The following is a 13707-nucleotide window of genomic DNA, read 5'->3' on the forward strand; positions in this document are numbered from 1 at the left end:
TGACAACTTGTTCAAAAAGTTTAGCTGTGAGAGAGACCAAGAGATCTTGACCTCTTATCTGTTGCTCCCATTCTGAATGAGCTTGAACTAATATGAGGGCAGCAAAGGACAGAGAGAACTATCAATGCAGAAGACTGCTGGAGATGATAACAATGTATACTGGTTCACTAGAGAATAGTTTCTAGTGCCTAGCAGTTCAGGCTGTCTTGTTTAACCTTGTCAACCAAGTTGAGTAGACAAGGCTATGTGGATTCATGAGCACTTAGGTTTATTTTATTCTGGTCACCATTTTCTTAGACTGCTTTTCTTTGCTACCATATTCCCCCCGATACCATCTCACTTTTTGTCCCTTCTTTTCATGCCTCCCTAGCTCTTCTGTCTTCCAAGGTGAAATTCACAAGATCACTGTTGCTCTGCCCCTGAGGGTTTACAAATTATTTGTGATTTTTGCACATTAGAACGTTAGTAGCATGAGGTGAGGATTCCATGGCTCTAACAATAGGAGTGATCCTTATGCAGACCATTCTTAGCTCTATGATTTTTGCAGCAAGAATGTAGAATTTATTAACTTATCTCATATCTCCATGTATCTTAACTAAGATATGTTCTACTAAGTTGAGTATATTCTTTTCCTATAAACATATACATGAAATATTTCCATAAGTACCAAATCATGTAGTTTTATTTTGAGAAACCCTCTAAGCACATATGATGTACCTAATAAATTTCTGTGTAACTGTGTAACAAATTTTTTTTCTGATGAAAATCACCAGTAAGAGATAGCTAAAGAAGGATATAGGATTGAGTAGAGCTGGTTTTTGGTTTAGTCAGAGAGTTTTAATTGTGTGTAAAAACAATGAGAAGGAGCACAGAGAAAACAATAAATTCTAAGATGGAAGGAGATGGATTCTTAAATAGGATATGAGATAGCTCCTCTGTTTTAACAGTATGGGAAGCACATATAAGTTGGTTTGTGTGTTTGGCATTGGGAAAGCTGAGGAGCTCTCATTTGATTATATTTTCCTTGTAAAGTAGATGCTGATGAGTTTAGCTATTGAGGATGGCTGGAGGAAAAGGAAGGTTGGTCATAAGTTGGAGTAGAGTGAAGGAGGTTTGAAAATAGTTATTCAGGGAAATAGAAGACTATCAGTTTATCAGGAAAATGTGGTAGAATGGTAAGCAGTATTGAGGATCCTTTTTGAAGTTGGAGTCATAATTTATAATGAAACATTCTACCCTGTGTTTTGGGATAGAAGTGAGTTCACCAGTCACAGCCTTAGAAAAAACAAATGGCTGGATTTACTCAGCACTGGATTTTGCCACATGAGCACAATGAAGAGACAGAGGCAAGGAAGTTTAGAATACTGGCAAGAATATTACTGAAGTGGTAGACGGTGAAATCTAAGTGGGATAGAGGGAGAAGTGAAGAAAGTAGTAGACAGTAATAGTAGTAATAGTCTGGGAGGCCGGGCGTGGTGGCTCATGCCTATAATCCCAGCACTTTGGGAGGCCAAGATGGGCAGATCTCTTGAGGTCAGGAGTTCAGGACCAGCCTGCCCAACATGGCGAAACCCCATCTCTTCTAAAAATACAAAAATTAGCCGGGCATGGCAGCGCCTGCCTGTAGTCCCAACTACTCCGGAAGCTGAGGCTGGAGAATCACTTGAACCTGGGAGGCAGAGGTTGCAGTGAGCCAAGATCACACCACTGCACTCCAGCCTGGGCAACAGAGCAAGACTGTCTCAAAAAAAAAAAAAGTCTGGGAGAAGATAGAAAGTTTAGTGGTTTGGAAACCCCAGATAAAATTGAACAAAGTAGTTGAACATGCAAGTTGGATGAAGAGGAAGTTATCAGACAGTAAGATGTTTGTGTTAGTGATTTCAGAGGTTCAGTGGTTATGGATAATGTCAAAAACCAAGTCATGGCCATAGAAATTGCTGGCTTAGGTGAAATGAAGGAGGTTATTGGAGATAAAGAGGTTATGAAAATGAGTTATGGTGATGGGTAGATCATACATGTAGACATTGACGTAAGAATAGAATGGGAAGTGGAGGGTAGTTTACTACTAGAGATTTTGAGGTCTCAGTGGGCTGTAAGGAGAACACCAAAACACTCTCCTACCCCTGAGGGTGCATGGTATGAAAACAAACAACTACTATTTGATAGGGAAGTGGTGGAACCTTCAGATAAGGAGGGAGAAATTGAGGATAAAATGGAGTGAAAAGGTTTAGGAATGGAAGAAGACCTGGAAAAAGGGGCAAGGAAGTACTTTATGGGACATCATGGAGAAAGTGATGCACATAGAGGATAATTTGGAGAACAGCTCCAACACCCTACACCTCTATCAAGCAAGAGATTGATCAACATTAAAAATGTGGTTATTGGCTGGACACGGTGGCTCACACCTTTAATCCCAGCACTTTAGGAGGCCAAGGCGGGTGGATCTCCTGAGGTCAGGAGTTCAAGACCAGCCTGGCCAACATGGCAAAACCCCGTCTCTACTAAAAATACAAAAATTAGCCAGGCATGGTGGTGGGCACCTGTAATCCCAGCTACTCGGGAGGCTGAGACAGGAGAATTTTTTGAACCTGGGAGGGGGAGGTTGCAGTGAGCCAAGAATGCACCACTGCACTCCAGCCTGGGCGAAAGAGTGAGACTCCATCTCAAAAAAAAAAAAAAACAAAACTTAGCCAGGTATGGTAGTGTGCGCCTGTAGTCCTAGTTACCCAGGAGGCTGAGGCAGGAGGATTGCTGGAACCAGGAGGTGGAGGTTGCAGTGAGCCAAGATTGTGCCACTGCATTCCAGCCTGGGCAACAGAGCAAGACTTTGTCTCCCCGCTAACAAAAAAAAAAGTAGTTATTAAATGACTAGTGATAAACACTGGAACTATTAAAATATAGAATTAATTTTTTAGTGCTAACACTCTTTGCATAGGAGAAAGTTAAGATAACTTCATTTATAATTTAGAAAATTAGAGAAGTACGAATTTTTTTTTTTTTTTCCTAAGACAGGCTCTCACTCTTATCACCTGGGCTGGAGTACAGTGACACCATCTTAGCTTACTGCAATCTCTGCCTCCTGAGTTCAAGCTATTATCCCACCTCAGCCTTCCGAGTAGCTGGGACTACAGGTGTGGGCCATTATGCCTGGCTAATTTTTGTATTTTTTTGTATTTTTAGTAGAGATGGAATTTCGTCGTGTTAGCCAGGCCGGTCTTGAACTCGTGACTTCAAGTGATCCACCTGCCTCAGCTTTCCAAATTGCTGGGATTACAGGCATGAGCCACCGCACCCAGCCAAGAAGTATGAATATTTTTTAAATTTAATTTTAAAATAACCATTAATAGAAATTGGAACTCAAGATTTCTGACTTGCAAATGACTGATGAAAAAAATCAAATGAATGAAAGATGACTAGAATATAGAAAGGCAAAATAAAACATCATTTAGGAAGCCAAAAAGTAGAATTAAAATAAGATAACAGAAATGACCAAACTAAGAATTGTGTCAATAAATTTAAGAGGCTATATAGTTCTTTTATTAAAATACAAAAGCACTTAGGTTACATCACCAAGATCATCATTCAACTGTTGACCAACTACAAGAAGTACACCTATAGCCAGTTAGTAAAGTCTAAAGCACAGTAACCCCTCACCATCCACAGTTTTTAGAAAGTATAGTTTTATATTTATACTACAAATTTTTTTTTTTTTTTGAGACGGAGTCTCGCTCTCTCACCCAGGCTGGAGTGCAGTAGCGCGATCTTGGCTCGCTGCAAGCTCCACCTCCCAGGTTCACGCCATTCTCCTGCCTCAGCCTCTCCAAGTAGCTGGGACTACAGGCGCCCGCCACCACGCCCGGCTAATTTTTTGTATTTTTAGTAGAGACGGGGTTTCACCGTGGTCTCGATCTCCTGACCTCGTGATCCTCCCTCCTCGGCCTCCCAAAGTGCTGGGATTACAAGCGTGAGCCACTGCGCCCGGCCTATATTCCAAAAATTTTTAAATAAACATTTGGTTTGATTTAGTCTCTTTAAATTACACATTATCAAATATATACCTGTGAAATACAGATAAAAAGAAAATGAGGATTGCAGTGTTAAAAATCAGACAAAGCTTCACTGAAGGCCAAAAGAATAAATAGGAGAAAAGATAATTATTTACAAAAAGTTTACTTCACACTGTAGATAAAACAAACATAAACCTGTATACACTAAAAAGGGAAAAGATAAAAAAAAAAAAAACCTGTATACACTGAAGAACATAATTAACATACAGTTGTATTTGGTGGATTCTAAAACACATTTGTTTACTTTTTGTCATTTATGAACTTATAATGTATTTTGCAGTGTCAAAGTTTAATTGGAGGATTCTTTTTCTTGTTCAGTGGTACATCAAATAATGATATGTCTTACAATCGTGTCTTGCAAACTGCAGGAAAAACTGAAGCAAATTAAGGATCACTATAAGTTTGGGAGTCTGACCATTCTATCCCTGACAGATCTTTTTTTATTAATAGAGGCGAGATCTCACTGTATTGCCTAGGCTGGTCTCAAACTCCTGGGCTCAAGTGATCCTCCCGCCTCAGCCTCCCAAAGTGCTGGGATTATAGGCATGAGCCACCATGCCCGGCTCCTGACAGATCTAGTAATCAAAAAACAACTATGCAAAAATAGGATCAAAATAATATAATTCATTGTTGTAAAAGTTATAGATCAGACTATGCACCATATATTAAAAACCCTTTCATGCAGGATAGTAAGAAAATACAATAAATTTTATTTCATTCATCTCTCTCTCTCTCTCTCTCTCTATATATATATATATGTATATATATATTTTTTTTTTTTTTTTTTTTTTAGTGAGATGGCATCTTACTATGTCACTCAGGGTGGAGTGCAGTGGCACATTCATATTATATCTCACCACAACCTGGAGCTCCTGAGCTCGAGCAATCTTCCTGCCTCTGCCTCTGCAGTAGCTGGGACTATAGGTGCACACCACCATGCCAGGCTACTATTTTAATTTTTTGTAGAGATGGGGTATCACTGTGTTGCTCAGGCTAGTCTCGAACACCTAACCTCAAGTGATACTCCTGCCTTAGCCTCTGGAGTACTTGGAATTACAAGGGCGAGCCACCAAGTCTGGCTAAGAAATTTTCAGACAGACAACAACACTGACTCCAAAGCAGTAAAAGTATATAGTAAAAGAAAAAGTAAATGGACGAAAATCTTCCAACCACTTGGGAATTTAAAAGTTTTTAGCTAACTAACTATTTGGGGGATTTTATTTTAATGGAAACATTGAAATACAGCCGTACCTTGTTTTATTGTGCTTCTCTTTATTGTGCTTCACAGATAGTTGCATTTTTTAAAAATTAGAGGCTTGTGACAACCATGTCGCAACTCTATCAGTGCCATTTTTTCCAACAGTATGTGCTCACTTCATGCCTGTGTGTCACATTTTGGTAATTCTCACAGTATTTCAAACTTTATTATTGTTATTTTTATATCTGTCATGGTCATCTATGATCAGTATTTTTAATAGAAAAAGAAAAATTCTTGAAGGAAATCAAAAGTGCTACTCCAGTGAATATACCAATGATAAGCAAATTAAACAACCTTATTGCTAATATGGAGAAAGTTTTAGTGGTCTGGGTAGAAGACGAGACTAGTCACAGCATTCCCTTAAGCCAAAGGTTAATCCACAGTAAGGCCCTACCTTTCTTCAATTCTACCAAGGCTGAGAGAGGTGAGGAAGCTGCAGAAGAAGTTTGAAGTGAGCAGACGTTGGTTCATGAAGTTTAAGGAAAGAAGCCATCTCCATAATATAAAGTGTGAGCTGAAGCAACAAATGCTAATGTAGAAGCTGTAGTGAGTCATCCAGATCTAGCTAAGATCATGGATGAAGATGGCTACACTAAACAACAAACAAGGACGAAACAGCCTTCTTATTGGAATAAGATGCCATCCTGGACTTCCATAGGTGCAGAGGAGAAGCCAATGCCTGGCTTCAGAGCTTCAAAAATCAGGCTAACTCTCTTGTTAGGGAAAAGTGCAACTGGTTAAGTTGAACCTGGTGCTCATTGACCATTCTGAAAATCGTGGGGCCCTTAAGAATTCTGCTAAATCTATGCCTGTGCTCTATAAATGGAACAGCAAAGTCTGAATGACAGCACATCGGTTAACAGTGTGGTTTACTGAATATGTTAAGTCCACTGTTGAGACCTACTGGTCATAGTAAAGATCCTTTCCAAATATTACTGCTCATTGACAGTGCACATGATCAACTGAGAGCTCTGATGGAGATGTCAAGGAGATAATGTTTTCACGCATGCAAACACAACATCCATTCTGCAGCCCATGGATCAAGGAGTAATTTGAACTTTCAAATTTTAGTAGTTAAGAAATACATTTTTGGCCAGGCACAGTGGCACATGCCTGTAATTCCAGCACTTTGGGAGGCTGAGGTGGGCGGATCACCTGGGGTCAGGAGTTCGAGGCCAACCTGGCCAACATGATGAAACACTGTCTCTACTAAAAATACAAAAATTAGCTGGGCGTGGTGGTAGACACACCTGTAATCCCAGCTACTTGGGAGGCTGAGGCAGTGGAATTGCTTGAACCTGGGAGGTGAAGGTTGCAGTGAGCCAAGATCACACCACTGCACTCCAGCCTGGGTGACAGAGCGAGACTCTGAGTGATTGCTCTGATGGATCTGAGCAAGGTAAATTGAAAACGTTCTGGAAAGGATTCACCATTATAGATGCCGTTAAGAACATTCATGATTCATGGGATTTCAAAGTATCTATCAACATTAGCAGGAATTTGAAAGAAGTTGATTCCGACCCTCCTATATGACTTTGAGAGGTTCAAAACTTCAGTGGAGGAAGTAACTGCAGATGTGGTGGAAATAGCAAAAAATACTAGAATTAGAAGTGGAGCCTTAAGATGGAACTGAATTGCTGCTTTCTCATAAAACTTGAATGGATGAGGAATTGCTTCTTTGTTTTGTTTTGTTTTGAGACAGAGTCTTGCTCTGTCACCCAAGCCAGAGTGCAGTGGTGCGATCTCAACTCACTGCAACCTCCACCTGTTGGGTTCAAGCGATTCTCGTGCCTCAGCCTCCTGAGTAGCTGGGATTCAGGCAAGTGCCACCATATGCAGCTAATTTTTTTATATTTATTAGAGACAGAGTTTTGCCATTTTGGCCAGGTTGGTCTCAAACTCGTGCTCTCAAGTGTCCGCCTGCCTTGGCCTCCCAACGTGCCAAAGTGCTTAGATTACAGGCATGAGCCAATGCACCCGGCCAAGAGTAGCTTCTTATAGATGAACAAAGAAAGTGGTTTCTTGAGATGAAATCTGCTCATAGTGAAGATGCTGTGAACATTGTTGAAATGACAGCAAAGGATTTAGGATATTACATAAATTTAGTTGAAAAGCAATGGCAGACCTTGAGAGCATTGAGTCCAAGTTGGAAAGAACTTCTCTTCTGCAGAGAAATCTTTCATGAAGAGTCAACTGATCCAGCAAACTTTATTATTGTCTTATTTTCAAAAATCGCCTCAGCCATCCCAACCTTCATCGGCCACTGCCCTGACTAATCAACAGCCATCAATATCAAGGCGAGACCCTCCACTAGCAAAAAGTTAACTACTAGTAGCCTACTGTTAGCATTTTTGAGCAATAAAGTACAGTTGATCTTTGAACAGTGTGGGAGGTAGGGGTGCTGACCCCCAATACAGTAAAAAAAAATGCACATACAACTTTTGACTCCCAAAAACTTAACTACTAAAAGCCTACTGTTCATCAGAAGCCTTGCCAATAACATAAGTAGTTGATAACGCATATTTTGTATATGTATTATATAGTGTGTTCTTACAATAAAGTAAGATAGAGAGGAAAATGTTATTAAGAAAATCATAAGGAAGAGAAAATATATTTACTATTAATTAAGTGGTAGTGGTTGATCATAACAGTTTTCATCCTCGTCTTCGTGTTGAGTAGGCAGAGGAGGGGTTCATCTGCTGTCTTGGAGGTGTTAGATACGGAAGAAAATCTGCATGTAAGTGGACCTATGTCGTTCAAACCTGTGTTTTTCAAGTGTCAACTGTATTTGAAAATGAAAGTATTGTCTTAGCCCAGTCTGAGGCTGGGTAATTTATAAAGAAAAGAGGTATGTTTGGCTCAAAGTTCTGCAGACTGCACAAGAAGTATGGCCTCAGCATATGCTTCTGGTGAGGGCCATAGGAAGCTTCCACTCATAGCAGAAGACAAAGAGGAACAGGCGTGTACAGATCACATGGCAAGAAAAGAAGCAAGAGAGGGGTAGGGAGGGAGGTGCCAGGTTCTTTTTAACAGTCAGTTCTCATGGGAACTAGTAGAGTGATAAACCCCCATATCCTCTTCATTACAAGGAAGACAGCAGCAAGCCATTTATGAGGGATCCACCCCATGACACAGACATCTCCCACCAGGCTCCATCTCCAACACTGGGGATTGGATTTCAACATGAGACTTGGTGGAGCCAAACAAACTATATCCAAACCATAGTAGATATATACATTTTTTTTAGACATAATGCTATTATACACTTAATAGACTCAGTGTAAACACAACTTTGGTATGTACTGGGAAACAGAAAAATTCATGTGACTCAATTTATTGTGGTGGTCTGGAATTGAACCTGAAATGTCTCCCAAAGTATGGCTATATACATATGGAGCAAAAAATACCTACAAATTATAAGTGTATTAATCATAAGTGAAATCATAAGTATATTACTTGATGAATTTTCACATGTGGAACAAGAATACAAGTCAAAAAACAGTAACAGGAATATTATCATAATCCAAGGAAGTCCCTTGTACACCTTTTTATCCATTACCATCTGCTGCTCCCTCCCCACCCCCAGTGATGAGGATAACTATTTTGACTTGTAACCACATACATTTGTGTTTTCTATTTTTGAACTTTATGCAGTATAAGTTCATTCACACAGAGTGTATTCTTCTTGAGGCTGATTTCGTTTGGTCAGTATTGTGATTCTAATATCCATATTGTTACATGTAATCATAGTTGGTTCATTTTCACTAATGATACTATTGTATGAATACAGCACAATTTTTCCATTCTACACTGGATGGATATTTGAGTTGTTTCTCATTTGGGGCTTTTGGTGAACGTATATATATGCATTCCTTTTGGGTATATATCTAAGAGTAGAATTACTGCTTCATAGCATATGCCTACATTCAACTTTAACAGATACTACCAAAAAGGTTTGCAAACTGTATCAATTTACACTCTACCAGCAGTTTATAAGAACTTCTGTTGATTTCTGTTTTCATAAGTACTTACTATTGCTTTTTCATTTTAGCCATTTTGGTATAGTAGTAGTATCTCATTTTGCTTTAATTTGCATTTCCCTGATGACTAATAAAATTGAACATCCTTTCATGTTTGTTGGCCATTTGAATATGCATACTCTTTTGTGAAATGCCTGTTCAAGTCTTTTGCCCTTTTTAAAATTGGGTAGATTATCTTTTTTTCATTACTTTATAGTTTTCTTACTGGCTTATTGTGTCATTCTCAATTTCAGGGGAAAACTAAGTAATTTATCTTTAAATAAAATTATCACTGTAGCTTGTTTTTAATTACTGTTCTTTATCAGATTAAGGAAATTTCCTTCTGGTTAAGATTTTTTATCATTAGTTGGTGCTGATTTGTAAAATGTTCTTTCCACAGCTGTCAAACTGATTATATTATTTTTATCCTGTTAATCTGATGAATTATATTGATTGAATTTCCAATATTAATCTACCCCTAAATTTCTGGAATAAATCCCATTTATTTATGATATATTGTCCTTTTATACATAATTGGATTTTATCTGTTTAAATTTGTTTTAAGATTTTTGCATCTACTTTCATGAGAAATACTGGCCCATAATTATAAAGATTTCTTGAAATGTCCTGGTCAGCTGTTGATATCAAGATTACTGGCTAAATGACTTTTAAGTGAAAGTGGTAGAAAAAAATTCTCATAAATTTTTAGAAAATGGTGTGTTTCAAAAATTTGTTGGAAAACTTTTGTTTCTAGCTAAGGTGACATGACTTTTTTCAGACCAACTTTGCCATAGACAACATTATTAAAGTATAGGCTGATATGAAAAAATATATAATGTGTTATATAATTATATACTATATTATATGCTATTTTATATAGTCTATATTATATACTATCTTTATGACATATATTTGTATAAACATAAAACTTTTAAAGTGTGATTGGTAAAGTGAGCTCGGTAGATGGACTGAGTAGTAATATGGGCATACTAAAAATTGAATCAGTGAGCTAAATGATCAACCTTAGGAATTCCTTCAGTAAGCAGTACAAAAGCACAAAGAGATGAAAATAATATAGTCAGAATTTTAATATCTAATAGGAGTTCTAGAAAGAGAAAATGGAAAGGAGATAAGAAAATATTCCTTAAATGAAGAATGATTATATATTTAGATGAAAGGTCAGCAAACTTCTTCTGTAAAGGGCAAATAATAAATATTTTAGGCTTTGTAGACTTTACAATATCTGTCACAACTACTCAACTTTACCATGTAGCGCAAAAGCAGCCATAGACAGGAAGTGAATGGATGACTATGTTCCAGTAAACTTTTGTCTAAAAAACTAGGAGGCTGTCTGAATTACTTTAGATTGGAAAAGCCATCACATACTCCTGGCAACCCCCAATCTATTTTCTGTCTTCATGGATTTACCTATTTTAGATGTTTCATATAAATGGAATCATATGATATATGGCCTTTTGTATCAGGCTTCTTTCATTTAGCATGCTTTTGAAGTTCATACACATTGTAGCATGTGTCAGTGCTTATTCCTCTTTATGACTGAATAATATTCCATTGTATAGATACGCCACCCTTTGTTTATCCATTTGTTCATTTATGAACATTTGGATTGGATTGTACTTTTTGGCTATTTGAATAGTGGTGCTATGATCATTTGTGTATCAATATTTGTTTGAGTACCTGTTTCCAATCTGCGGAGGTTGGAATGCTTAGAATTGTTGGGTCATGTGTTAATTATATGTTGCTTTTGAGGAACTGCCAAACCATTTTCCACAGCAGCTGCACCATTTTACAGTCCCACCAGCAATGTGCAGATGCTACAGTTTTTCCATGTTGTCACTAAAACTTATTTTTTTCCCTGTTTTTTAATTATAACGATCCTAGTGGATGTGAGAACAGGAGTTCCTTATAGCTCTGTGAGTTCTTATTTAATCGCATAGACAGTTGGAGAAGTACCCACAGAGTAAAATAAATAATGCAGAAAGTCTCAAGTTAGGTACCTGGAACTGCTAGCGTACTTATTTGAAGTTTATTTACACATTTGATTATGAGTTGATAGTTTACAATAGTTGATGATTATCGTCCTAGAATATCTGCATACTCATTCATATGTATATTTCATGTTTCTTTCATGTTTATTCTTTCTTTTAGCTACCTGAGAAGAAAAGGAATAATAATAAATGAAACATCTGCAGTTGTGTATGCTCAGTTACTCACAGGTCGTAAATATCAAATAAATCAAAATGGTGAAGTTCGTCTAGAGAAACAGTGGTCAAAACAAGTTGTTCCTTTTGTTTATCAAACTATTGTCAAGGTAAGTCTATATCAAGTTTCTATTCTATCTTAATATACACTATTAATACACTGTTATACACTGTATAATGAAAAGATGATATATTAATATAGACTAATACAGCAATGTATAATAGAGATTATCATTTAATATAATTTACAAAATAACTTATTATTTGTAAGAAGTATTACATGCTCAGACACTCAGCATATGTAGTTAGGAAACTTGTCTTTCATGCTTTTTTATGCTTTTTTTTTTTTGAGACGGAGTCTCGCTCTGTTGCCCAGGCTGGAGTGCAGTGGCGCGATCTCTGCTCACTGCAAGCTCCACCTTCTGGGTTCGTGCCATTCTCCTGCCACAGCCTCCCGAGTAGCTGGGACTACAGGCGCCTGCCACCACACCTGGCTAATTTTTTGGTATTTTTTAGTGGAGACAGGGTTTCACCATGTTAGCCAGGATGGTCTCAATCTCCTGACCTCATGATCCACCCGCCTCAGCCTCCCAAACTGCTGGGATTACAGGTGTGAGCCACTGAGCCCGGCCTTTTATGCTTTTTTTTAAGGACTTAGTCTCCTAAAGAAAAAATCCCAGCATTAACTTATACCCTTGAATTTTATATTTTTATTCTTCAAAAATATTTGCCTTAAATCATCTTATAAATGTAAAAGGCATTTACTTTTGCATTTATAATCTTAGATACGAAAAGAGGACAAAAATTTTTTTAAGTATGTAGCAATCCTGTAATTTGGGGTGTTATAGTACAGTGTAGTGATTAAGTGACTTAAGAGCACTGGCTGCCTGAGTTGGCTTCTTAGCTGCATGACCTTGGACAAGATTCATCCCCTTTCTGTGCCCCAGTTTTCTCATCTGTAAAGTGAGGCTAATAATGGTCTCTGCCACAGAGGTTTGTCATGAGGATTAAATGAACTCAATAAATGTGTGAAGCACATAGAAGAGTGCCTGCCATATAACCAGTCAACAAATTTTAGCTGTTGGCATTATGTAGAAAAATCTTCACACTGACATTTGCAAACAGCATAGTCATAATCCCATAGGAAAAAAACTTGATACGCAATCTATAGAAATTGTGACTAAGATGATTTACTTTTATTTTATGTAGGACATCCGAGCTTTCGACTCTCGTTTCTCCAATATCAAAACATTGGATGATTTGTTTCCTCTGAGAAGTATGGTCTTTATGCTGGGAACTCCCTATTATGGCTGCACTGGAGAAGTTAGTTTCCATTATTGTTACTGATACATTTTTCTCTAGTTTAAAGCAGTTACTTAACTTCTCTTCATTTAGGTTTAAATTAAAATATAATAATGAAGGGAAAAAATAAAGAATTTATCCATGTAACTTATGAACACAGTGCTTGACTTATATATCTGAAGACTATATATCTAAGACTAAAGACTGTATACTTTTAGTCTTGAGCAGATTAGGATCAAGAGGTGGTGTGTTCAAATCCTGATCTCTTTTTTTTTTAGCAGTTTTGTTTATTGTAGTGGTATGGATGAAGCAATTTTGTAACTATTTTAGGCATGTAATAGGCTTGAGTGAATTTGTAAATGCGTTCATATTTGAGGAACTTTGGTTCTTAAATGGAAAAAGGTACATGCAAATATGGAAGGGGAGAAAGCAAGAAAGAACCTATAGGGACAGATTTGGAAGTATTAGTGTGAACTCATGGTTTCTAAAATATGTATATATGTTTGTATATCTGTGTATATAGGCACAAATATATCTGTATGTATATATACACGTATGCATATGTTTCTAGCTCTGTTTGCTGAAAGGGATAAGAAGCAAAGACACCTTAGCACAATGAGCACATGTACCACCCAGATCTTGACCTCTAATTTGATACCTCACTAAAAGGAACAGGGCTTCTCAGAGAAATTGCTGATTCTGGATCTGGGGCAGGGAAGATACAAGATGAACCTGGAACATCTTGTTATGTCAGAAAGTAAGGAGGTGCTCAGAAGAATGGTGGGAGTATGTCATGTAAACAAACACAGGAACCAGGTTGAGGGTACTACCACTACCCA

General features: G+C 37.7%; 1 protein-coding gene across 4 annotated transcripts in view; it reads left to right on the forward strand.

Annotated features, from left to right (window-relative positions):
- XRN1 (5'-3' exoribonuclease 1) overlaps positions 1 to 13707 on the forward strand; it is a 145332-nt gene that overhangs the window by 54251 nt on the left and 77374 nt on the right. For all 4 annotated transcript variants that reach the window (XM_055295158.2, XM_055295157.2, XM_063610665.1 and 1 more), the window contains exons 21-22: positions 11514 to 11676; positions 12776 to 12889. In XM_055295158.2, coding sequence (XP_055151133.2) covers positions 11514 to 11676; positions 12776 to 12889 — 277 coding nt within the window. The remainder of the gene's footprint in view (positions 1 to 11513; positions 11677 to 12775; positions 12890 to 13707) is intronic.

Source organism: Symphalangus syndactylus, chromosome 10 (genome assembly GCF_028878055.3).
Source record: "Symphalangus syndactylus isolate Jambi chromosome 10, NHGRI_mSymSyn1-v2.1_pri, whole genome shotgun sequence".
NCBI lineage: Eukaryota > Metazoa > Chordata > Mammalia > Primates > Hylobatidae > Symphalangus > Symphalangus syndactylus.